The sequence below is a fragment of the Channa argus genome, chromosome 13, assembly GCF_033026475.1.
Source record: "Channa argus isolate prfri chromosome 13, Channa argus male v1.0, whole genome shotgun sequence".
Lineage (NCBI taxonomy): Eukaryota > Metazoa > Chordata > Actinopteri > Anabantiformes > Channidae > Channa > Channa argus.
The window spans coordinates 3842357-3867919 of record NC_090209.1 but is presented as its reverse complement, the minus strand read 5'-3'; the positions used below and the strand labels follow the sequence as shown (position 1 = coordinate 3867919).

Sequence of the window (25563 nt, the reverse complement as noted above, 5' to 3'; positions counted from 1 at the left end):
TCAAGTTCCTCCTGTCAGTATATTTGAAAACATTAATTTATTTTCCATAAATATAAAAAAAGTTTAGTTAGTGTTTTTTTTTTTTAAAAAGTCACAGGATCAGTTAAAATGTAATTCTGGTGCCACGTCACCATAAGAATAATGAAGGTATCTGCAGTGCGTGAAGTACGCAGACGTTTGTTTGTGTGATCAACTGAACATAATACAGTGAAATAACCCTTTTTTTCAGAATTTTTGTCAGCGTTGTGCGACCTGCTCGATCATTAAAAACATTTGGGTTGGACACATTTTTGAATTCTGCCCCGTGTCCCCGATTTCTTGTTTCTTGTGTTGATTCCATTTGGTGTATTGCCTTTGCCCTACGCACACGGGATGACGTGCGAGTGCGCATCCCATAAGTCGGCGGACTGAAGCGGCCCACAAGCTGACGTTGCTTAACCTGGATCCGTGACAAGTGCCTGGCTGAAAATCAAAGTAGACGAAATGTTTTGGTGTGCAGCGTTGCTCCAGCATGCAGACGTCTCGTGACGTTGCGTCCAGTTGTCATTTGCACCGGCTGCTGATGACACGTCCCTCCGTGACAAAGATCAGACACATTTCACAACTCGCTCGCCTGACTTTCGCTCCCTCTCCTCTCTTACACCGATGGATGGAGGTCAAAGGGCGGACTGCTCCAGACAGAGACACGCACGCGTCAAGCCCTGCAATCTCTCACCGCGTCACTGTCATCTCCATTGTCAGACATATGAGTCAGGTCAGGGGGCTTGTGCTGAGCCTTATCGCTCGGTGTTCAATAGAGGGTATTTCCATGTGTAACCACACAGTTGTTAACAAATACATGGGGCTGGCTTTGCGCTGGTGCACGTATTGTGATTGGACTGTGACACTCCCCTCCGTGCATGGTAACGAACAGCAAAAACCAACTGCCAGTATTAAATAATACAGTGAAGATCTTCATGGTTGTCATTTTCTAAATTAATTTGTCATTATTCATTATTCTGCACTTGAAAATTGAAAAACACTGATCAGATAGCTATTTAAAGAAATAGATACAATGCTGCTAATAGCAACAATTTACAATGTGTATTTGCGTACAATCAGGTGCATGACACATACACACCTCTTGTCACATGCATCGTTGCTTCACTCCTGGCCCTAGAAAGCATTGCCCTTTTACCCACACACGTTCCAATTTCTAAAAAGCAATTGCATTACAGTAGCCTCATGAATATGCATTTTGTCACCACTGTGGGAGTTGACCTTGCTCCATTTGTCTTTAAATTGCTGGTTGTGCCTTTAGTCTTTCTGCCTACGAATGCCTGACTGGGCCGAACATTAAGAAGAGGTCAGAATTTGGTGTGCGCTTTAAAGTGAGGATCAGCACTTTGCCTGTAAACAGAAAGATCGTCTAAATTTATTCTCGCACTGTTTTCTCAGATGTATTTTCCGTCTTTTTTTTTTAACAGACTAAACAGACAGCACAACATGGAAACCATTGGCGAGATCATCCCATTCGCTAAGGAGATGCTAAACCAGAGGCCCAACCGGAACATGCTGAAGATGTACATGCTGGGCTCCACTCTGGCTGTGCTCGGACTCATCGGTGGAATGGTGGAAATGGTTTTACTGCCATTTGTGGATCAGGAGAGCAATGAGGTCGAACCAATGGAGGTTGTCATGGAGGAAAAGAAGAAAAAGAAGCAGGTGTTAGAGTCACATACTTTAATATGCCCTGAAGTTGTGGACGTATTGGAGACAGGAGTGAATAATCCCAAAGCCAAACGGCCTGTGACTGCTGGGCAGAGAAGCTCAGCCAACCGTTCACATGCTTCTTAAAGAAACTCGTGTAATATAAATGGACACTGCAGTTACAGTAGTGATGGTAATGGTGGTAAAAGCAATCACCATGTTGAACTGATCCCTTTGTACTAATTCATTTGTGTCAGAGTTGGTTAAATGTGCACTTTGCCCCTGTTGACTATCAAAATAATGAGTTTATTGGAAACGGAAAACTGCAGGGTACAGTAATGTCTGACTGCTGGGCAGCAGATAGTTGTAATGTGATGTGATGACTGTGTTGGGACAAAAATGGAATGAGTCTGATTTTTTTGGTTTTGAACAAATAAAGCTATTTTTCAGCTAATAATTGTTTCAGGTCATTATTTGTTGTGTACCACAGACAATTTATTATACCATTATAATAACATCAAGAGAAATGTATAATTTATTTAGAATTTATTTTAAATTTCTAATAAGAGAAAAGCATACTGTACTCAATTTATTGTTTGGCCTATATAATTCTAGAAAATAGTGCAAAATGCCTGTCACTTTCATCATAATACTCTCGTCGTTACATCTTGGAAATACTTTGATCAACAGTGCAAAATTCAAGAGGGTCAGTTTACATGAAGTAAACTAGAAAACAACAGCAGACCCTCACAAAAGACAAGCTGAACTAGGTACTATTTAAAGAGTGAGTTAAACTATAAGTTGATTCATTTTCTACTGCTTGGTCAATTTATTATTGACTCATGGTTGTATCCACAAGGGGAACCAGGATACTAGAGTGTAAGGGGTGATGAAATGAGCAATACAAAATAATCAATTTTTACCCTAGGTGATATTTTCACCTAATAATTTATTGTTTGGTCACATTAACTAATCCCGCTTTCCACTGCAGAGGTATGTGACTACTAAATTGTACATAGGCTACAGACACTGCTTCAGCCAAAACTGCAGTCCAAAGCTCAGCTGAGGGTCACATAAAGCATCATCAAATAAACTGATAGTCTTTCAACAACAGGAACATTAACATACAAGGAAACAAATGGATATGCATTGTGTGTGTGTGAGAGAGTTATGAATAAAAGAATTCAAAGAACAATATAGCCTACTTCCGATTAAAAAAAATAATAATTTAGCTAGATAAAATAAAGGAATTATGAGACTCGGTTTGTGTGGACACTCTTACTTCCACCAGCAAAGGTGGTCTTTCAGTACTTGAGCAAATGTCTGATGTTTTTGAGTTTTGGGGGAAAACTCTGAACAAAAAGAAGAAAGTGTTCACCGTTCAAAGTGAAGGGTTCTCAGCCAGTCAATTGTATTTCATAGCTACAATCTGAGGATGCTCAGCTGTCACTAACAGCAGTACATGCAAACTATTAAACCAGTCGCTCCTAGCTCCTGCTCCAACAAGACTTTATCTAACAAAAAACTCCATTTCAAACGGAAATGATTCGGTGAAAATGTAGCAGGTTCAAATTTACATATTAACACTAGAGGGCGGAAGTAAATGTAGAGTGTTGATTTCAACATCCGGTCGGAACACGGAAGTAACGTCATGTATTAGCACCGTGTTTACCAACGGGGCTAAAAAACTGAATGTAAAGTTTTGTCACGATAAATCAATTTAAGCAGCGGACTTCAAATATTTACTGATGGCGGATCCTACAGTGGCGTCGGGAGGTTCCCTGAATTCGGGAGGGGTAAGAGAAGGGCTTTCTACTCTGTCATGGGAAAGATACAGGCAGGTGTGCGGGCTTTAGCTAACGCTAACCTAGCAGTTAGACTTGAGGTTAAAAGCTGCTCAAATACCTTTACAAACATGAACTTAGTCAGGGACACTGTTACTGAATCCACTATGAACCTCTTGTTCTTAGTTATAGAAATCGAGGTCAGTATGATCATCTTTTATATGTTTAATTTGCCTGAAAATGCCATTGAATGGATAGCTCGTTTAATTTCTTGTAATAACAGTAGTGTTAAGGTGCATGTGCACACAGTGCCAAACTTTGCCTGCTAACAGTGTGAGGCAGAGAATAATCATTCCGTTTTTCAGAAATCTCTGTCTCACAGTGTCAGTCAGCTTTGTCAACTGACAGCGATTATCAAGAAGCTGACATTTTTCGATCCAACGACTAGTAGACAAACTGAGAAAATCAATACCAGATTCATTTTTGTTCTTCTATGCTGTGATGAGCCACCGTCCTATGTCTTCTCACCCACTGTGTCTATTATTGGGCGTGTTTATTTCAGCGCACGACCGGAGGTAAAGCAGCTTCCAGCCCAGCGGAGAACTACCACCTTGCCCGGCGTCGCACCCTGCAGGTGGTTGTGAGTGCCCTCTTGACCGAGTGTGGCTTTGAGAGCGCAGAGAAGGCAGCGGTAGAGACCCTCACGGAGATGATGCAAAGCTGTATGTATGAGTCCTTTGCACTGAAGTTATGCCACATAAATCTTTTCTCAGAGCTGCCTATTCGAATACTTATGAATATCAAAATTAAAATGTATCACACGACCTTTCTCCAGTACTCTTAATATCGTACAAGGTAATAGTAGCAATAGTAATAGTTTTGTACATATTTTACGTGGCTAATGGACCACATTATGGGAAAATGTGTGGTATAAATATAAAAGGAGGAGGCAAAAGTGTATGAATGTATAAATAAAGAATGCGTCATAATTTTTGAAAGAGCACAACAATGACAGAGCGATTCGCTGGAAGGTCACTGGCTGAATCTTAGCCAGACGGCTTCTCTGTTTAAGTTTTGCAGTCTGTAGACAAAGCTCATTCATCATTGTTGCTGCTGCTAACAAGTGGCAAGTTCCCCTATCTGGCAAAACAATATTATAAACAAGATTGGCTCAGAGATTAAGACATTAAGTTGTATCCTACTGTATGTTCAACAAAAGACAGTCAGACACAGTGTAGGAAAGACAGGACTGATACTTCACCTGAATTTTAGATATCTTCCCCTCCAGGAATCTTTTTCTAATTGAGGAAAAAGTCGGACAAGTTGCATCATGTTGTTCATCTCAGTGCTTTTTTTCAATTTTTTTTTTTAAAGATATAACTGAAATTGGTCGCTGTGCCAAAGCATATTGTGAACACACAGCCAGAAGCATCCCAACCCTGTCAGACACAGTGATCACACTCATTGAAATGGGTAAGCCCTGGGTGAGACACCGATTGGATAGATTACACTTCGCTAGCATCAATGTCAACAATGTAATTGAATCTGTTTGTGTAATTGCAGGTTTCAGTGTTGACACGCTGCCTATTTACGCAAAAAGATCACAGAGGATGGTGATAACTGCCCGTGAGTAATAAATGTCCTCGTGAACATAGAGACAAACTGTCATTTTTTTAATTTCAGATTTGACAGGTTTTGATTTTACGAATTTCAGCTCCAGTGACAAACCCTCCCGTGACTCCCAAAGCGCTGTCAGCCGGACAGAAGCGTACACATCCAGCTCACATCCCGAGCCACTTCCCAGAGTTCCCTGACCCTCACACCTACATCAAAACACCTGTGAGTGGGAATCATCTTAGAGATCTCGTCAACGAAAATAAAATCTAATTTCATTTTTAAAAGATAAGAAGTTGTAACATGGAGACCCTTCAGTTTCAACAATACAGTGTCTTAACCCAGTAAAGTGTATTTCTTACTGCAGACGTTCAGAGAGCCTGTGTCAGAATACCAGTTGGTGAGAGAGAAGGCAGCCACTCAGAGGAGAGATGTGGAGCGTGCGCTGACACGCTTCATGGCCAAGACGGGAGAAACTCAAAGTCTCTTCAAAGACGATATCACTGCCTTCCCATGTGAGTGATTCTGCCTGTGTTTCAAAGATTGGCCATAATATTGAATGTCTGATATGCTGCTTGAAGCATGTTGTATTTACATGGGTCATAACTGCCATGAATGTATGCTCAGTAATCGCAGCACGGCCGAGCACTATCCCATATCTCAGCGCCCTCCTGCCCTCTGAACTGGAACTGCAGACGCTGGAGGAGACAGATTCTTCCGAGCAGGATGAACAGACAGACAGCGAGAACACAGCAGGAAACATCATCACCGTAAGTTTTCATGGCCGGAGCCTACAGTCAGACCGGTCACACCATCAGCGTTTCTCTGTCAGTTCCAGAACCCTAAAAATACTTGAAATGAAGAGATTACAGATATTCAAACATATTAATTTTACATATCGTAATGAATCTCAAACGATGAAACTGAAAAATGTAAAGCAGGCATCACATATGAAAATAGTACTAGTAACAAACTTCTATGGCAAACATGGAAAATGTATGATTTTTAAAGAAAGCGTAATTGCTGCTTTTTATAACATGTCTGCTATTTCAGATGTAAAAAGATACTCTGCCACCTAAACAAAGTCATCTGACCCTCTTAACATTTTCCTTAATAAATAATTTTTTAGGGGGGAGTTTTTTATAATTCCATTTAAGTATGAGGACAGAGTTACTTAAGGATTATTAGAATGTTACTTAAGGAGTGTATGACCATCCTAGTGCTGACGCTATTAGTCTGTCCATTGAAAGAATCACTTAATTGTTAGTGAAATAACATTTTGGTGTAGTAAGAGTTTCTTTGAAGTGTCGCTAATGTTTGGATTAGTTGACCTTGCTTGATAGTGTGATACTCTTGAGTACAGCAACACACAGATGCAGAGAAAGAATTACACATCACAGGTTCCTACAGGTAGCTTCCGTAGAGAATTCAGGTCTCAATTTCCAGCATAATAGTAATATTATGGCTGTTTTATATTCTATATGGGATACTAAGTAGTGCTTATGGACTGCGTGAAATTACACTTTGCTCTGATAGTTTTTATATATTATTTAAATCTGAAATCCTCCATTTTGCCTTTCAAATTAAAAGTTGTACCCGATCGGAACAGTTGTTATATATTTATACCTATTTTTGTTGTCTTTAAGATGCTGTTGAATTTTAATTTAAATGAGTACTTTTGAGATTAATCCAATCCTTTATTTATAAAGCACAGTTGGCCAAAGTGCTGTACACAGACATGAAGACAAATAAAACACATAAAAGAATTTTATATTTTTATATATATATATATACACACACACACAAGTCAAACATTAAAACACAGTAAAACCCATCATCTCAAACTGCGTTTAATGCCAAGAAGTAATGCGTTTTTAAGGGAAGATTCAAAAACAGGAAGTCAGTTGGCAACTCGTTCCACAATTTTAGTGCAGCAACTGATAAAGCACGTTCACCCCGAAGCTTCCTCATCGTCTTAGGGACAACTAAGTGAGGGATCTGCTGACCTAAGAGAGCGTGTTGGAGTGTATGGAAGGAGGAGGTCAGACAGATGAATGATTGCAGAATGCTGGATAAAAGGCTTTTTGGCTCCATTTTTAAATGAGAGTAATGATACCACTCTGATTTGCTGAAGCTCAATAACACATAATGCATGCAACTAACACTTACTTTTATTCTCAATTTAATGGTTAATATTTTCATGGCTAGTTTATTATTATTTACCATACATCCGCTTAAAAAGCCAAAAAGGTTTAAAGGTGTTGGTAGGGACATTGATTTTTATTTTTTATTTTTTACAGAATAGCTTCCTCCATATTTAATGCGCAGCTATCAGACTGGTATCAATTTACTCATCTAACGTTTGACATTAAATATGGATATTTCTTGTCAATTGTAAACATGAGCTGGGGACATGGTAGAGTTTAGGATGGCTCACTTTCATCTTTGCCTCCCTCCTTCAGGATGATCCAGGAGCCGACAAAGAGAACTCCATGCTTCCTCCCAGTAGTGGTGTTTCTTCCAGCAAGTCCAGTGATGACAACATGATTGACAACCCCTACCTTCGGCCAGTCAAGAAACCCAAAGTGAGGAGGAAGAAATGAGTAGGGGCCCACCTAATTCAACTGACTGACATTTGCCACAGTGCTCGGTGCTTTCAGCAGCCCAGTCAGTGATTCCTCCTCACAGAGGAGCAGACCAGCAGCTTTTTCCTCACTGCTGGAACCAGTCATGACTAACTTCTATTGAGGATAAAGTTTTTCTCTTGTTAACTGTCTTTTTTTTTTTTTCCAGCAAGCACTTACTTTTTGTAAGCAGCAGTCTAGTGTAATATACAAAGACAGTAATCCTCTCATTTTGTAAATAAAGAAAATTAAGTTTCTTTTTTTATACTTGGATATACAGCTTTTTTTGGCTGTAGTTCGCAACATAAAAGTTATGTCTCAAGCTGGTATTCAGTCCACTATAGTTAATAGCCTATGGACTTTGTCCTTAGCTTATTTTCAGTGAAGAATTTCTAACATATAATAGATTTCATACACTATAATACCCCCACACACTTATGTCCGTCATATGATGTTTGGGTCAATATGACCCACATACAGACAAAGTCGCTTTCTCTCCTCTCTCTCTGTCGTTTAATCTCTCTCAACACACAGCACAGCAGACAGGCGCACATTGCTAAAATGTTGCAATCCAAGTACTGAGAAGGCCTCTGCACTGCTTTTCCCACGTTGTGTAGGTTGTGTGGGAAACTCCTAGCTCTTGATTGCAGTGTATAATTAAAGTCATCAACAATCCACCAGCAAGATTAGCAAAAGGTACACTGCTCAGAGGGCCTTAGAGCTACATTTGGCAGCCAGTGAGACAGGTAATGGAGGGGAAGAATAGGATGTTTTAGAGCATGACGATAATAATGAAACAAATTCTGAATATGGGAATGAATTTGAGGATGCAGCATAAGAAACTCCCCATTGTACCGCTGGAGGAGTATAATCCACTCAGAGGGCGACTGGGGCACAGGAAGGTACGTACACACCTTTGCAGGTGTGAATTGAATAAAGTTGATAAGAGCCGTTGTCCACCAATCTCACAGTTGTTGGTTCAATCCCCGGCTCCTCCCGTCACATGTCGAAGTGGCCTTGAGCAAAACACTGAACCCCAACTTAGTTGCTCCCGGTGAGCGTTGGCCAGCTGCATAGTAGCTCCCCCATCGGTGTGTGTGTGTGATTGTGAGTGTGAATGGGTGAATAAGAAGCAGTGTAAAGTGCTTTGAGTGCCAATAGGTAGAAAAGTGCTATATAAGTGCAGAACATTTACATCCAACTGGCCAAATGACTAAACTGAATGGTTTTTATCTCCAGTGACTGAATCCCCCTAATATATAGTATAAGGATGGTCCCAGGACCCACATGAATGGCTGATATATTCAGTATTTACTTTATACTATATCATGTACATGTGTCACATATTTTTGATATATCAGTTCAAAATAAGAAGCTTAAATAACTACAAATTCCATTGAATTGTATCATTTCATTTTTGTTTTTACATTTATGTAACCAAAGTCTTAATTATAGCATATTTTCTTAGACAAATTGTAACTGTCACAAAAAGTGATTTACACTTTCATTGTTAAATGTGATTTAGTAGCTGCGAACATTAATCACAAATATTATTTACAGTGTCTGTGGTTGAGATAAAGACAATGTATGTTAAGGAATTTTATGTATTTTTTTTTTAATTTTGTAGTGTCTTCAAAACACTCAAATTGTCCTGGGTCAGTTTCACTCGAACGTTGGCAAAGGGTCCAAAAAGTGAACATAAAACAAGGATTAATAATACAAACTCAGATAGGCCACTCTGCTTCTGTATTTCAGGAAATCCTTTTCACTGTTAAGCTGAAAGCAAAAAAACAAGACCATTAGATATATTTCCCCAAAACTCATCTTTCATTGACGCAAAAGGAAGCTTTATTATTATTTCATTAAAGTAGCAATTTACCAGACAACATTCACACTTCTATTTTCATTCAAACATCTTTCGTCCCCGGAATGATGATCCATCTTTTTGCCACATTTCTTTTCACTACTATGTGATTCAACAAACATTGTAAATGCAGAAGACTTCAATACTGTTATCAACCCCAAAACTGCACACTCAGACACTTCCAATAACACAAAAACCTGGCAATCTACTGGAAATAATAAAACTAAATATGAAACATTACAGACTTAATGACACGTGGAGGTTATTCATGCTTTTCCCACCTCCATCAGTCTTTCTATCAAATCAGTCTCTTCTTAGTATTTCACTAACCCAACAATTAAGAGAAATTACAATTCATTCAATCATAATCAGGGACAATGGACCAAGAATTATTAAAGACCAAGAATTTAATAACCTCATTCAAAAAGTGTTCATCCTTTCGGAAGTTAAATGACTCTCCAGATATTACACCATTAATATTATTGAGATAGGAAACGCAGTACTAGCTAAATAAATAGTCTGCACTTTAATAGCACCTTTGTACCTGAAAGGTGATGTTAATCCATCCAGACAAAGCAAGTTTCATTAAAACTAGAAACTCCTGAGAAAATGATAAGGATGCCCACTGTCTCTTTGTTTTTGTTTTGTTTTTTTGCCATTTTCATTAAATTACTTGCAGCAGCAATATGGCAAAACAAAATAATACCAATAAAAACCATTTGCTTTACCCACCATCACCCTGAGTGCCTTCTTCTCCTGCTGAGGCAGTTGGGACCAGTCTGGCCTCCCAAAGCACATGGGCCAGTTCACTTTCCTGTTTGTCACCACATCATGATTGTAGGTCGCCGGGCTGCATCCAAATAACACATGTCAGCTTAGTTAAGCAAGGTTACATTGGAACTGTGTGTGTGTGTGAAAGCCTATCTCACCCTGGACTGTTCTCAGTTGTAACTGACTGGCTTTTAAACCTCTGTGTGGTTGAGCTGAAAGGTGTTTTGTTGGGAGGGGGGACTGTGGACTGGCTTTGATCCTTCTGGTACTGCAGTGGGGAAGGGGTCACAGTCTGGAGATGGAGATATATAAGGAAACCTTTTTTAATTCAACTTTCTATTAACATTTTAATAAAACATTTTAGTTTTAAGTGGATGAATAAACCGAGCTTCATGTGCACCTTTAGGCTTATGAAAAGAATTACTTGTGCCTTTTCAGTACATTGTTGCTAAATAACTCCTGGGTAAATTTGTTACCGTGCTACAAGGTGGGAAACGTGCTGCAGTCCTGGCAGACAGACCATATCCTTTCTTGCTCACTGGTGTCTTCTCTAAATTATAAAGCATGGTGCCAAACTGTGAAGGAAATGGAAATAACTTTTATCACAGAACGTTTAAACTTTCCATGCTAAACTAAACGGTCAGTGAATTGAAACGCAATTTCTATATTAAAGGCTTACGGTAGTATGAATAACTCCGCAAACAAAGTTTAATTCTATGCACCTCGTGGTTATAGCAGCCAGGGCCGAGATGAGCTTCCTGCCGTAACATTTCGTTTCCCAAGCGATCTGGTGCGTAATGAAGAGGGAAAACTTTCCTCTCCTGACAGCTGCCAAAATGTACTCGCTTAACCGGTGCTGCTGACATTTTATAGAAAACAAGTGAATAACCTGTGGACGAGAAGTTACGCTAAGAACACACGTTTGCGTTTCCCGTGGACCGTCGTAGTGTTTGGACCTGTAACGATGGCAACAGTTGCCGTGCAACTCACTTTCTTGTTACTACTGACCCAGCTTTGCAATGAAATGTCAAATCACGTAAAGCTGGAATGTTTGATCAATATGAAGGACAGCAGATTTATCTACAAGGGATAACTATAACAACACACTATCATTTTTCGATAAAGGATATGAAATGTGGGAATGACAGACCGAGCTCTGGCTTTTCAACATTTTGCGTGATAAAATCTCCTAAATCAATCGGTAATAATATTTGTGGGCATTTTTTCAAATTTTTGTCACCGAATTAATGAACCAGTTAAAGAACCTGCAACTTATTTGATTAAATAAAAAAACCACAACTATAAATCTATACATTCACATTAAAATTCATAGATATCTTTATTTTATAATACAGACAAACTGCACATCCCAAAGATTGACAAAGCTGAACCCAGGCACTGACATTACATTTGTGCAACGAACCTGTTGCAGAGGTTATCTTTCAAAGGTAAGTTAAGCAAAGGAAGTCTTTTTATATAAATAAATTAAGAATCAATAAAACATGGATTTGCACTGATTTAAGCACGAAAAACTGACAAAGCAAAACCTAAACTGAAGTATTAGCATACTTCTTTAAGGCAGTTCTAAAAGAGCAGTATTTTAAGCATTTAACAAACCATTGAATTTTATGTACAGGCACTTGTTTCATTACCACTAGTCTACAGATTTACAGTTCAGTTGGAGAACTAAAGTGAGAACTGAGGTCTGAAACGGTCCTACAGCATCCAGTGATCACATTCATGTTGGCAAACAAGACATCCTGTGGTAGGAGTGCAAATTATTTTAAGGAAACCAACTGTCTCACCGACAGTGGCACAACAGCATCTTTTGGCACACACACACACACTGAACATTTCAATATCTGTGCATATGTTTTGGCACTTGTTGAGAAATCAAATAGAATGTGTCTTGCAAAATAATAGTATCCAAAAAACAAAAACAAATAACAGGTCTGAAGGGATTCTGGAAAAAAAATATTAGAAGAAAAGGCAATATGCCTGGCAATCATCTTTAGAAAAGAAAAAGATCCAGAAGACACATGGCAAGGAATGACTCTCCAAGATCCACAATTTCTACTAGGAGACACTGAAAGATGGAGACGTGTGTGTGTTTATGTTGGGACTTCTTTAATCCATCTGAGGCACTGAAATCATTGGACCTTTGGGGTCATCAAATCGATCCATGGTAGTTAGATGCGTGATCATGTGCAGACCATACACAAGAATTAACAGCATGATAAATGTGGTCACTAAGCCCATCCAAATCCCTGCGGTGAAGAAGCCTGAACAGTCACTGGCATAGGAGAAGTTTGTTCCGTTCTTTAAATTGAAGCCCTGGATCTATAATTAAAAAATAGAAAAAAAAGAGGAAACATATACAAGACATTCATTAAAGAACAGAATGAATGATGTAAAATGGAAAATTTAGAACTATAGTTGTACCTGGAAGTCGACAAAATTGAGCATCCACTGGGATGTGTTTTGGCTGGTGCTGGTAGCGTTTTGCACTAGCAGAGGCTCTTGGAAGCTGCTGACAGACTGGCAGTGGAAAGAATACTCTACAGGGGCATAAATGCCCCGGCTTCCAATAAAAGACGCAGTTTGCCCCCCAGATTGAAGCTGCACTAAGTCTAGTGTGAACCAGTTCCGTGCAGACCCAGGATAGAACTGTTGACTCATAAAAAAACTGAAAATCAACAAAGAAATTGTTAGTATTTATGGGTTAATTTAATAAATTCCACCCACATGCAGGATTTAAATATTTAATATAAGAAAAAGTAACATTTAAAAGATGGCTATCAGAGAGTATAAACGGAATAGGTCTATGTTCCTCAAATGTGCAACTATTCCTTTTAAGCTAATTACTGTCTTACCTTAGTGTAAAACCTGAGGCATAATTGAGGACGAGCCTAAAGTGAGAAAAGAAGCAGAATCCATTAAGGACAACTTAGTTCCTAAAACTGATACAAAATGAAAACCGTTTTGCCAATAAGCAAAAACTAAAAACTGCTCATGTGCTGGACATTTTTGTTAAATAATGAAAGGCTCACTCACACTGAGTTAGAAACATTACACTGGGACCCAGTCAGGGTAGGTGTCTGTGTACCGAGGTCAGTCCATGACGAAGTGCCAGAGACACTGACATTGAGATTCTTTGCCCAAAGCATTATGCAAGGATTGCCGGACACACTAAACATGATAGGAGGTGGGACATCAGATACAACTGCTTGGAGCAAGGACCGGCCTGCAGGCTGGTTAGACTCAGACATGTCTGAAATCACCTGCAGGGATAAATAAACATGAATTGTATTACAATGCTGTATGTCTTTTTTTAAATTAATAACATTTTACAATAAAACTAAAAAGCTGAAACGAGATAAATGACATCAATTTTTATGTGTGTTAGTTAGAAGAGCTTACTCTTGATGGCTGGAGTCCTGTGTAGATCGCAATATATGGGACATTTTTGGCTTTTACGGTACTCAGGACTTTCCCAATAACCTCATCTGAAAGCAAAACAAAAGTTACACATTGCAAAAGCTGGTGGAAACACTGGTGGTATACATTATACTTTCAACCATACGCTGACAAAAAAATCATTTTACATTGGGAATTAAGGCTATAATTATAAACTTACCATTGCCATGTAAGACTTCCTTGCAGGATTTGTGCAAGCTATAAAACAATTTTAAAAAGTTTCATTTTCTCCACGATGTGTGAAAAGTCATTTCCTTTATTTACTTACTGCAAGAAACCCATCTCACCTATTACAATAAGGAAGACTGATGAGCAGTAGATTGTTGACAGACGCGTCAATGCTCAAATGTGAGAGCGTCTCTGGGTCTACCAGCAGAGGTGACACACCAAGCTTTTCCTGCAGCAGAGCCAGGATAGCAGAGGAGCCCAACCACTCTAAGGCTGAAAGTGTCACTGAGGAGGAGGAAGACTGCAGTGCAGCCTGAAGTGGAGAAAATAATCTGTTTTATAAGTCTGACAAAAAGGATCTTTACCTAAGAGTGACGTTGAATTATAAAAACCTACCTCAAGGTTATGAAAGGCACTATCCTGCTTGTTTCCAAACACCCCACCAAAAACTGTGAAGTCTTCTTTGCTTAACTGTATACAATCAACAATACAATATTTCACCTATATTAATATACATATTCACATTTGCATTATGAAAGTTAAAATAATTACCATTGATTATGTAATGTTTATGACAATACAGTGGACAACTAACCAACCAACTGTAAAATGGGAAGTAATGCCAGAGCTCATTGTTACACAGTATCATGAGGGACTGCAACTGCACATGACTCAAAACTGCCCTGTTTTACACAACTTAAATAGCCCAGAACATTTTTTTTTAAAATAGATGAATATGATGATAAATTTGTAAGAATGTAAAATACTTTCAGCTGAATATTCCTCAACACTTTTCACCGTTATCTTCAGTCAGTTTATAGACAGAGCGGTTTATTTCAAGGCTCACAGACTGACCTTGTCCTGCAGAAAGAGCAGCACGGTGTCTGAGCCAGAGCTAAAGACAGACGTGAGGTAGGCAGCCAACTGGTCGTTGGATGTAATGTGACCGGCTGCAGGTGAAGCCAGTGGTGGTAATCTGGACATGGGGGGTGGGGAAGAAAAGAAATGAAATTGTGATGCAGTTTTTCTTAGCTGCTTTAGCACCTTCCTTAACAATCTTACATCTCAAAACCCTTCATTGGTCCTGCAAAAGTGCATAACTGACTCAAAACATGTCAACAGTAAATGTATTTATTAACCAGTGTGTTGCTGCAATGAAAATAACATTTCTGTTTATCTCAAGACAGACAAATGTCAAATGAATTGTGTAAACAAATGACACTGAGGTATCTCTGTGGTATCGTCTTTCATTTATCATTCAGCGTTCCAGTAACCAAATGTCTAATATCCTCAATAGCCAGCCAGGTGGCCTCCGTCAACACTACATTTTTTACATTTATAACTTTCTTACTGTTTATGTGCATCATGCACCTCTATTGCCAACAGATTTGCAATGACAGCTGTAGATAATAGAAAAACTTAACACCTAACAGCAAAGACATGTGTTTGGGAGGATAATGCAAATCAAGAAGTCTTACCACAGCATTCAGTTCCTTTTACATAAAATACTTGCCATTACAATACACAACATTTTAGTTGTGCGAAAACGTTGTTCCTATGACCTCGCTTAACCTCCCGCCCTCCTCCACCAAAGAAAATAACAAAAACGTCATTTTTCTGAAAAACAAACGTCGTATAAGTTGTTTTCAGACTTTAGACTACGCTCAGCCAGGTAGGCCACTAAACGTTAACGTTAAAGTACAAACATGGTTTGCGTTAGCTTCAAGCATTAGCATGAAAGGCTCCGTTTTGACAAATAAAACAGTTCAAATTAAATGTTACCTTTCACTGGACCATAACAGAAGTGGCACGTGAGCCGTCGAGCTTCCCGTCGTGAAAAGGGCAAAGAAAAGAGCAGTAAAAGTCAATGGTCGCATTTTACTCGAGCAGCTCGTTCCTGCCATTTTCGTTCAGTCTTTCCGCAAAGCTCTGTTCACGTGACGCGAACCAGCTGACAGTCATGTGCTGCGTCCTTCCTGCTCCCTTCACTCAGCGTGTCCCCCCCATCTCTGCCCTACCCTGCCCTCATCTCCACAGGCTGTAGGTTTACTCACGTTTACCTTGGAAATCTTTCAGTAGTACCAGTAGTACATTTACTCAAGTACTGCGTTTTAAGGGTGAACTCTATTCTTTAATGGTAGTTTAATTAGTTTCAATAGCAAATAATTTAAAAATACATTATTCGTGTTCAAGGTTTTTTTTTTTTTTTTGGATATGCATAATAAGCTCATGGGTGGATGGAATGACTGAAAAGAATTGGAGAAGCTAATGTTGCTTGAAGTGACCAGTATGTAACAAACATTCAGTTATCAAACAGTTGCCCATTGATTTTACCAACATATTTGTATGTTGGCAGGACTAAACCAGAACTATAAATATGTTGTGCTTGAGAATAGTGATGGTTAGTTTTTCACATTCCATACATTGATGCTCTACTTTAATAGTGTACATTTCTGTTAATTTTTGAATTAATCAAAAAATATATATATATTATACAGACCCAAATGATATGGAGTGAACTGAGGCTTTGGGAGACGTGAGGGTCTGAGGCACCTGGGCAGTTGTCTGCATATCCCTGCTGGTGATCCAGCCTTGCTTGTTACTTGAGCCATTTTCTTGGCTTTTACGATCGACTTACTCTACAGTTTTTAAATATTTTTGTCCTTTCGGCTTATCCTGTGAGTTCAGGGTTGAGTTCAGTGGATCATTCTATTCGCATGTTGATTTGCCAAAGCCCCCAAGGCTGGGCATGGGAACAGCACCGCACGGCTGGGGATGGGGGTTCGGTGTATGGCCAGGGACACTTTGACATGTGATTGGGAAGAACGGGGCGCAAGCCACCGACCCTGCGATTAGTAGGCGGCCACTCTACAAACTGAGCCACTGTTGCCCACCCCTCTCCCTACAAAACATATAAAATGGTTATTAAACATGACATTGTTCTATGACACCAAGGAACACACACAATATTACCAGAGTATTTTAAAATATTTTGTAAGACTTTTGAGATTTGGACTGCTGTGGAAAAAATAAGAGAAGGGGGCCTGGTGGCTCAGTAGCAGAGCAATGGGTTGGGATACAGAAGGTTCCTGGTGGGCCACCCACCATGGGCCAGTCCCAAGCTCGGATAAAATGGGAGGGCTGAGGTAGAAAAGGCCACCAGTGTAAAAACTCATGCCAAATCAACGTGCGGAACACGTTCCGCTGTGGTGACCCCTGAAGGGACAAGCCGGCAGTCATTGATCTTTTGGACTGTTGTGGAAAAACAAGCTTTGTCGGAAAGTGCTACCAACAACAGTGACTGTAATAACACGGAATGTGTGTCATAAACAGACATGTGATGTGTATACTGCAGCTTAATGAGCTGTCAATGAATGACAGGTACACCTGGCAACTGTCCATGGTGCTGACACACTTACATTTTGGCTTTTTACCGGTTCTCAATTCACATCCACATATGGTGGTTTAAACTAAAAAGTTGAAACAAAAGAGCAAAAAACACGATTTATTGTGGTACTTTTGAATCATATTTACTGTGCTGTACAGTCATTGAAAGCAACTCCCATCCACACAGCTGGGCTGGCGGAGGGATATAACTGCCTGCATCCACGCAACGCTGCGCCTACGACTGGAAAGGAAGGATCGAAAAGGAAATAGAGACCGACAGAGACGTGGTCAAAATATATTCCAAAAGGCAAATAATATAAAACTCTAAGCCAAACTCAAAACGAAAATGTGGCGTCTACATAACCGCTCGATAGAGAGAGCAGAGAGCGGGGTTTCAGTTTACAGACATCTTTCCAGGTTGAGTCCATTGTGTGACAACAGAGGAAGAGCGAAGGAGGATGCGCACTATTTCCTGGCGCGCATTAACATTGTTCTGGAGCGCTCCACAATCAGGGCCATCTTTGGTCGTCCTCGCCGGTGACAGTGTAGACAGCATATTCACTGGTTATGAATGTCTAATTATTAACAGGTTATACTGAAATTATAACGAGCCATTTGAAGCACACGGGCAGACAACGGAAGCCAAATTTCCCGGTTTTGGACTGACTGGCATTTCTATCTTCAGTGCTCCTCATTTCTCAAGGCAAAAAGAGGGCGAGACGGGAGAGGCGGTGATACAACATGGATGAGGAATATGATGTGATCGTTCTGGGCACCGGACTCACAGTAAGTATTCAGGCCCAACTTCCTCTGGAGAGAAGCGATACACGCTAATTGTGTAATATGGTCATTTTAGCCAGGTTATGGGCCCGCTGTCCTCCCCCTGAGCCCAGAAGTGAAAGCCTCCTGTATCCCTGTGCACTTGGGATATGAGAAAATTAGGGAAAGAAATGCGTTTTAGAAAAACAAGAAAATTAAATAATAGTCGACCTGCTTGGACATGATCGTGTTCCAGGAGTTGTTCTCTCCTCGGCACAGGTGGCTCTCTGTTGTGTTGCAGCCAGTTACATCTTTTAGGCGTAACCCCACTGTGTGTCATGGTCCTCTGTGCATAGACAGGCCTCCATCCCGACGTTGGCGCAGGCCTGAGCACGGGCTTTATTCAATGACTGAGCCTTTTACTGCTGCCACTCTCGCCGCAGTTCTTTTAACCTATTACACCCAATGCGACACAATATGACTGACACACACACGCTGTGATATTAATCGAGGTTTCATCGGGCATTAAAAGTCTTTACCAAGGATCGTTGTTTGTCAACGATATAATCGTAATTAATTCTATGTTATGATGTATTTCAATAACCTTCCCGAGAATACTCACTAATATTGCTGTTATTGTTATCATTATTCTTCTTCTTATTATTATGACAGTTAATACATGAAACAAGCCGGGTGCGCATGCGCGCGCAGCTCATATTGTCCTCCCCTGCAGCCTCCTGTCAAAACCTCCCAACTCGCATACACACTCAGTTTCCAGATTATTAGGTACACCCAGCTAACACTAGTGAAGTATAACAGTCTAACACCCCTCTCACTAATGTAAATGGGGTGGACAAATTAATTTAAACATCAGAGAGAAAAAAAACAATAATAATGAAAAACAATTATACCCAGTTACTTAGGTACACTAACTAAAATAAAGGCAGTCTTAAGTCAAAAGTTCTGGAAGAAAATCTCCTCTCTGAAATTGATAAGGATCCAGTTTTTAAAAAGTCTTTTGGAGAGATGTTCATTCAACTGCACAAAACCATGATTTAAAAGGATGGAGTTTATTGGTGTCTGAAATTTTACTGCATACTGACCATGTCCTGAGAGGCTTCCTATCTATTGGAAGCCCATTCTATTTTGTGTCATTTTTTACTTATTTTATATATTTTTTTACTTTTAAATTGATATTATGTTTCTATGGGATTAAATTTAGCTCCTAAATCTTGTTTTATGCAGGAATGCATTCTGTCCGGGATTATGTCTGTGAATGGGAAGAAGGTTCTGCACATGGACAGGAACCCATACTATGGTGGGGAGAGCTCCTCCATCACCCCGCTGGAGGAGGTAAAGGGCTCCTGGGAGCTATAAAATCAATCCATATTTTTTATGTCCCCCGATGCATCTCATTTTACTCCCAGTTCCATCAGCTGCTCTTTTAATGCCTTTCTTCTGTAATACCTCAGATTCTCTGAGCTTTGTTGGGTTTAGGCTCACAGGATGTTGTTGATGTTTTTCTTTTGTTGTCCTCGGCCACAGCTGTATAAGCGATTCAATCTCCAAGATAGCCCGCCTGAGTCAATGGGCAGAGGAAGAGACTGGAATGTTGACCTCATCCCAAAGTTTCTCATGGCCAATGGTCAGTCTCAATTTATTTGCTACTATAAAAACACACAAAACGTATAATCATTATACTAGGTGACAATTACTACATAATTATAATTAGTGATAAGATTCAGCAATAATGAATTAAAGGATCAGATTTCTTATGTGAAGTGCTTTTTTTATTTTGATACAATTAACCAAGTATGGTTTACTGTAAAGACCGTTAAAATGGATGTAACAGATGTTTGTCTGTGTTTGCAGGGCAGCTTGTGAAGATGCTGCTATACACAGAAGTTACACGGTACCTTGACTTTAAAGTTGTGGAGGGAAGCTTTGTTTACAAAGGAGGAAAGATCTACAAGGTGCCATCCACTGAGACTGAGGCACTAGCTTCAAGTAAGCTGCTTAAATATGTATCATCATAGCTTTATGAGTCAAGTTCAGGTGGTATTTTAATCACAAGTTCCAGGGGCCATATCAACAGGAAACCTTTGATTGAACTTCCAGATCTGATGGGTATGTTCGAGAAGCGAAGGTTCCGGAAGTTCCTAGTCTTCGTGGCTAACTTTGATGAGAATGATCCCAAGACTTTTGAAGGCGTGGACCCCAAAACTACAACGATGCGGGATGTTTACAAGAAGTTTGACCTTGGTCAGGACGTTATTGATTTCACTGGCCACGCCCTGGCCCTCTACAGGACAGATGAGTAAGACCAACCGTAGACACTATGATGTTATAGTGCATTTAATCACAAAAGTTAACATGTACTTAAGAATGACTCTAATGATGGTGGATTGAGGAGTTCATGTAGTTGCTGACCTCCTGATGTCCATTCATAATTGACTAGGATTATTGAATTTTTTGTTTTTGTAGTTATTAATGTAGACCAGGATTAAGCTTTATGTATTTGCCTTTTGTCAGCTATCTTGATGTTCCCTGTTTGGAGACTATCAATCGCATCAAACTGTACAGTGAATCACTGGCACGGTACGGGAAGAGCCCCTACCTCTACCCACTTTATGGTCTGGGAGAGCTCCCCCAGGGATTTGCCAGGTATTTTAATAAGTTTGATGATATGATACTATCATGATTGAATTATATAATGACTGGAATAGGAAACAATCTATGGTTTAACAAGCCACACTTGCTTTTTGTCTTAGGTTGAGTGCAATCTATGGAGGAACCTACATGCTGAACAAACCAGTGGATGAGATTGTGATGGAAGATGGCCATGTCATTGGAGTGAAGTCTGAGGGCGAGGTACGCTGATTTATTGTATGGTGTAATGCAAATCTACACCAAAACCTATAGAGTGGGAACACAGCAAGTTCATTCACCCTGAGAGAATTACACTGCTCACGTTAAGGCTTTTATTCCTCCCTGCTGCAGGTGGCTCGTTGTAAGCAGCTCATCTGTGACCCCAGCTACATCCCTGACCGTGTCCGTAAGGCAGGCCAGGTGATCCGTGTGATCTGTATCCTCAGCCACCCTATCAAGAACACTAATGATTCCAATTCCTGCCAGATCATCATTCCTCAGAATCAGGTTAACCGCAACTCAGGTGAGGATCAATATCATAAAACTATTTCTTAGACATTGGCGCAATAGGGTTGTTAATGAAGATGGCCTCTCTGTTTAATGAAAGCTTTTTGATTATAAGCCCTGGGGACATGGCACTGACTTACAGGATCAAACGTGGTGATGCGTATAACACTCTTTCAGAGAAACGTGAATTTTGCTTGCCTCTATCAAAATTAGGCATTAGTCATTTATGAAATAGTCTCTTTGAGCATAAAATGTTCAATAGTGACTGACAAGCATTGTCATTCTGCAGTCCTCAGCTCTACCAAACATTTTAGTATCTTTTGATTTTGCAGCTCTCCTATGTGTAACCAAATGCGGGAGGCAGCTGTTTCTAGCAAATAAGCTTTAAATAAATCATTGTACATTACAATACCATCCCAGCGCCGAGCCACAATTAACACAGGCAATTACCAGATGAAGACACTGGAGCTTTTAAGAGCTAATAGGTTAAAGAAAGTTAGTAAAGAGCCAAGTAGAAATGGGTAGAGATATTGAACTTGCATTTATTGGTTTGCTGTAAACACAGCTCTGTGAATGATAAAATCAGATAAAATTGTGTCAGGTTGACAGGTGAGCTTCTGTTAGCCTAGACAGTGTGTCCTGCACTGTCAGTGCTAGTCTGACCCCCGTTGGCATCATTGAAGGAGACCACTCTGATTGGCTGTTATGCTTAGGGAATCAGTGCAGGAGAAGTGACCATGGTATTTCACTAGGTCTTTAAAGTTGACTCGGTGTCATGCTCATCAAAACAACCATCAAATGATAATACAAACATTTTCAGGATACATATTGTTGGCGGTGCACATAAGTGGTCTAGAATTAGAAAATGATTGAATTAATGTAAATGCGTTATGCTTTGGACTTCATTCTCGCCATAACCCTTATAATTTTCAATTCTTCAGACATCTACGTATGCATGATCTCCTATGCTCACAACGTGGCAGCCCAAGGGAAGTACATTGCTATCGTCAGCACCACAGTGGAAACCAGTGAGCCTGAGGCTGAGATAGAACCGGCCCTGGAGCTGCTGGAGCCCATTGACCAAAAGTCAGTTCGTGGTCTTGTGATACAGATTTACACTTTTACATAATGCATGATATACAGGAAACCTTGTGATTCATTTTTCGGTTTAAGTTTAAGTAATGAAGGTTTTTTCTTTTGACAGGTTTGTGGCTATTAGTGATCTTTATGAGCCAACAGATGATGGTACTGAGAGCCAGGTAAGACTTACTCTGTCAATGGCATTGTAACTCCAAAAAGTAATGTCCCCATGGAAAAATAAACTTATACGAGGCTCTTTTCCACTGTTCTATTGTGCCTCAATGGACAGCAATTTTCTTTTGGCAATTGACTCTGGGGGGCCCCCAATAGTTCACGACATTAATTTTTCCCAGATAATGAATCCTAACAGTGTGTGTGCTCTCCTGACTAAATTTTATGGTTCAATCATCTTGACAGGTATTGAATGTGTTGTCATGACATTAGCAACAGATGCTTAATGTCTCCTGAGAATACACTTGAACAACCCAACTTTTCAACCTCAGAGTATGGGTATGGGTCTCAGTCTTGCTATTTTATCTTCCAGATCTTCGCCTCAAGGTCCTACGATGCCACCACTCACTTTGAGACCACTTGCAATGACATCAAGGACATCTACAAACGTACGACCGGGAGCGACTTTGACTTTGAGAACATGAAGCGCAAACAGAATGATGTGTTTGGGGAGGATGAGCAGTGAGCGGTAGAGAGGGGCGGGGCCGGAAGAGGAGACAGGGCAAAAAGGGGTGAAAGATGTGGAAGGGGGGCCGGGGGAAAAGGGCCATGGCTGCCTAAGTAGTGCATTAAAAAACAGTGGGTGGGGGACACATTGGAAGTGTGGGTGCGTAGGAGCAGGTGTCTTTCTGGACTCTGCCTGCCCTAAGAGCCATTTGCCTCCTTTTCCTTGCGTCTCTCTCCGTCTCTTTCTCTCTCTCTATCTCTCGATACACGTTAACGCATAAATGCTCACGCACATACACTCTGCTCAAATACTCACACTCCCTATCTCTGTCACTGAAAAGCAGGGTTGATACGGTCTTTCATTCCATTGTAGAACTTACTGCATAATCATGTCTTAACTATTATCATTAGAGGTGAATTTATTACTTGTTGTTGCTGATTTTCAAAGCATTTCACTCTTTCTGTAATGTCTTTCTCCTCATATCAGAGGTTGGGGTGGATGGAAGTTTGATGGTGGAGGGGTCTGACTTGTGAGCGCTGACATGACAGATCTGTAATGGCTTAGTGTAGAATCCTCTGAAAGGGTCATCTCCAGTTGACATGCATGCATCTTTTACACACAGTAGTATTGTACATAGACTCAAATTACACTGCGGTATGAAGGCTGGACCATTCCACGCATTGCTCCTGTCAACCCTGCTTTCACGTTTCTCTTACTTGGTCTTTTACCTGTGTTACTTCAATAGATGCTCCTTTTGGCAAAAACTGTTGGGCAAAAAAAAAAATAATAATAAGTGATTCAAAGGTACATATAAATGGGCTGTTCTGTCAACTGATAGTGCTCACTTTGCAATGCTGTTGTGTTCCCTGTGCTAGCAGGCAAGCTAACCAGTGGCTATTAACTGTCTCTCCCATGGAAAACTGTTCCTTCATTAATCTCTGTTGTGTGATGACATTTTTGAATTTGAATAGTTTACTTTCTAACATTTTAAATTATTGAAGAGTTTTATTTCTATAAATTTGGTGCAGATTTTACTGGCTGAAGTTATGAAGTTTACAGAACTGAGGTTGAACTGTGGTCTTCTAGTTAAAGTTAAAAAAAAAAAAAAAAGAAAAGCCAGGGCCAGGAGCTGAAGAGGCAGAGAGAGGATTTGTCTTTCTTTCAAGTATTTCTGGAAGCTGTAGATTAAGTTAACGAGCGCAGAATGGCAAACTGCTAAATGAGATGTGTGGAAGTGTGACGTGGCGATAAAGTCTATGTAAGAGAAGGCTTTGGACTTGAGGAATTGAAAAGGTTCACTTTCGGGTGAAAAGAGGGTGAAGACTGAAATTTCAGCTCATAGTGAAAGCACCAGATTGTTTTTTTTTGGTTGTTTCAACTGTTGTGCATGTCACAGAGATAGGTTCCCTATAGTGAGTCCTATGGAAAATTGTGTTCAATTGAAGGAGAAACTGGAATTTTCCCATGACTTGAAAGGACGTTGTAGCATTGCAAAAGCGTGACGCCACAGTGCCGCCCCAACATGAATGACACTTTTATTTGGTTGTAGCCTTAATTTATGGTCTAATTCACATGTTTGGACCCCAAAATGTAACGCTTTGTTTGAACTAACAGTTTGAGGCAGATCAAGTCTTGTGCCAAAATGGTGATGCTGATGGCAAAACTTGCTGGCAATGTTCTGTTCAGTAGAGTTAATGTTGCGCTGCAGATCTGTCTTAAAACAACAAAAGGGGATATTGTTTCCCATCATATCAGAATTGTGTTCGTACACCTGGAGTGGAGGCTATTTCGGATCTGCAGTGCACACTCACATAGAGCTAGACTGATCTGTAGCTTGGCTCGTTACTCTTCCAAAACAAACTGCTGTGATCGTTTCTGTTAGAACATTGGAGCATGTTAGTTTCACTTTATCCACAGAGACCAATTCCTTAACAACTCTAAACAAAGTTATAGCATGTTTGGGGTGTTGACGTGTCTTATTGTTATGCTCTATTTATTTAAATTTCACTGACGTGCTGTGGGAAAGGTTACGTCAAAATGCTGAATATGCTATGCTATTAGTTTATGTTCCAATGATAGAATGGGTTTTTAAATGTGACGCACATCAAAATCACCTGTTTTTGTTTGTTAACTGCTGTTTCATGTGTTATGTTTACCTTACATACTGATCATTCCAGTGTTGCATCATGATTGAATATGACGATTAGCATTCTTAAGACACGTGCTTTGACTGAAGGATAACAGCAAGTCTCACACAGAGCTGAAATCTGTACAGCTGTGTATTCACAACATTGTGTGGTCTTCATCCTGGCAACATGTTATTGGATAAAAAACTGGAATAATGTTTATTCGTTAAAGCCCAGCGCCCCACCCTCCCCTGCCCCTTCCTCAGCTACGAATACTATTCTTACTTTTTGTTTATTACAAACTAAAGCCTCATTTGTGGTTGGTCTTTTTTAATTCCATCCAGTTTGGCCTCTGAAAACCACCATTGACAATATCTCTTGAAAT

At 40.0% G+C, this 25563-nt stretch overlaps 5 protein-coding genes across 6 annotated transcripts; 3 read left to right on the top strand and 2 right to left on the bottom strand.

The window, feature by feature from the left end:
* The first annotated feature begins 998 nt into the window (after positions 1-998).
* g0s2 (G0/G1 switch 2) lies at positions 999-2129 on the top strand. Of its 2 annotated transcripts, none has more exons than XM_067528517.1 (2): positions 999-1370; positions 1467-2127. In XM_067528517.1, exon 2 carries the CDS (start codon positions 1486-1488, stop codon positions 1834-1836), a length of 351 nt encoding a protein of 116 aa, XP_067384618.1. In that variant the 5' UTR covers positions 999-1370; positions 1467-1485; the 3' UTR covers positions 1837-2127. The 2 variants fall into 2 exon arrangements, with proteins under 2 accessions (XP_067384618.1, XP_067384619.1); XM_067528518.1 differs by having other exon boundaries at positions 1282-1345; positions 1467-2129.
* A 1185-nt stretch (positions 2130-3314) lies between these two features.
* taf8 (TAF8 RNA polymerase II, TATA box binding protein (TBP)-associated factor) lies at positions 3315-7976 on the top strand. Its single transcript, XM_067528304.1, has 8 exons — positions 3315-3485; positions 4036-4195; positions 4848-4946; positions 5037-5099; positions 5188-5312; positions 5455-5602; positions 5715-5857; positions 7550-7976. Exons 1-8 carry the CDS (start codon positions 3438-3440, stop codon positions 7688-7690), a joined length of 927 nt encoding a protein of 308 aa, XP_067384405.1. The 5' UTR covers positions 3315-3437; the 3' UTR covers positions 7691-7976.
* Positions 7977-9022: 1046 nt separating this feature from the next.
* On the bottom strand, positions 9023-11300 carry LOC137140156 (ciliary microtubule-associated protein 3-like). The gene is made up of 5 exons (XM_067528305.1): positions 11069-11300; positions 10823-10921; positions 10505-10638; positions 10308-10425; positions 9023-9487 (listed from the first exon to the last, which is right to left on the bottom strand). The coding sequence occupies exons 1-5, from the start codon at positions 11210-11212 to the stop codon at positions 9422-9424; spliced, it is 561 nt and encodes a 186-aa protein (XP_067384406.1). The 5' UTR covers positions 11213-11300; the 3' UTR covers positions 9023-9421.
* Positions 11301-11660: 360 nt separating this feature from the next.
* Positions 11661-15943, bottom strand: LOC137139322 (V-type proton ATPase subunit S1-like). Its single transcript, XM_067526385.1, has 10 exons — positions 15774-15943; positions 14847-14967; positions 14388-14462; positions 14111-14304; positions 13984-14021; positions 13767-13852; positions 13401-13627; positions 13220-13255; positions 12789-13032; positions 11661-12686 (listed from the first exon to the last, which is right to left on the bottom strand). The coding sequence occupies exons 1-10, from the start codon at positions 15893-15895 to the stop codon at positions 12474-12476; spliced, it is 1356 nt and encodes a 451-aa protein (XP_067382486.1). The 5' UTR covers positions 15896-15943; the 3' UTR covers positions 11661-12473.
* A 1917-nt stretch (positions 15944-17860) lies between these two features.
* Positions 17861-25436, top strand: gdi1 (GDP dissociation inhibitor 1). Its single transcript, XM_067526386.1, has 11 exons — positions 17861-18164; positions 19383-19490; positions 19683-19782; positions 20010-20144; positions 20256-20454; positions 20670-20801; positions 20909-21008; positions 21138-21309; positions 22235-22379; positions 22498-22552; positions 22918-25436. The coding sequence occupies exons 1-11, from the start codon at positions 18120-18122 to the stop codon at positions 23068-23070; spliced, it is 1344 nt and encodes a 447-aa protein (XP_067382487.1). The 5' UTR covers positions 17861-18119; the 3' UTR covers positions 23071-25436.
* Positions 25437-25563: the final 127 nt, after the last annotated feature.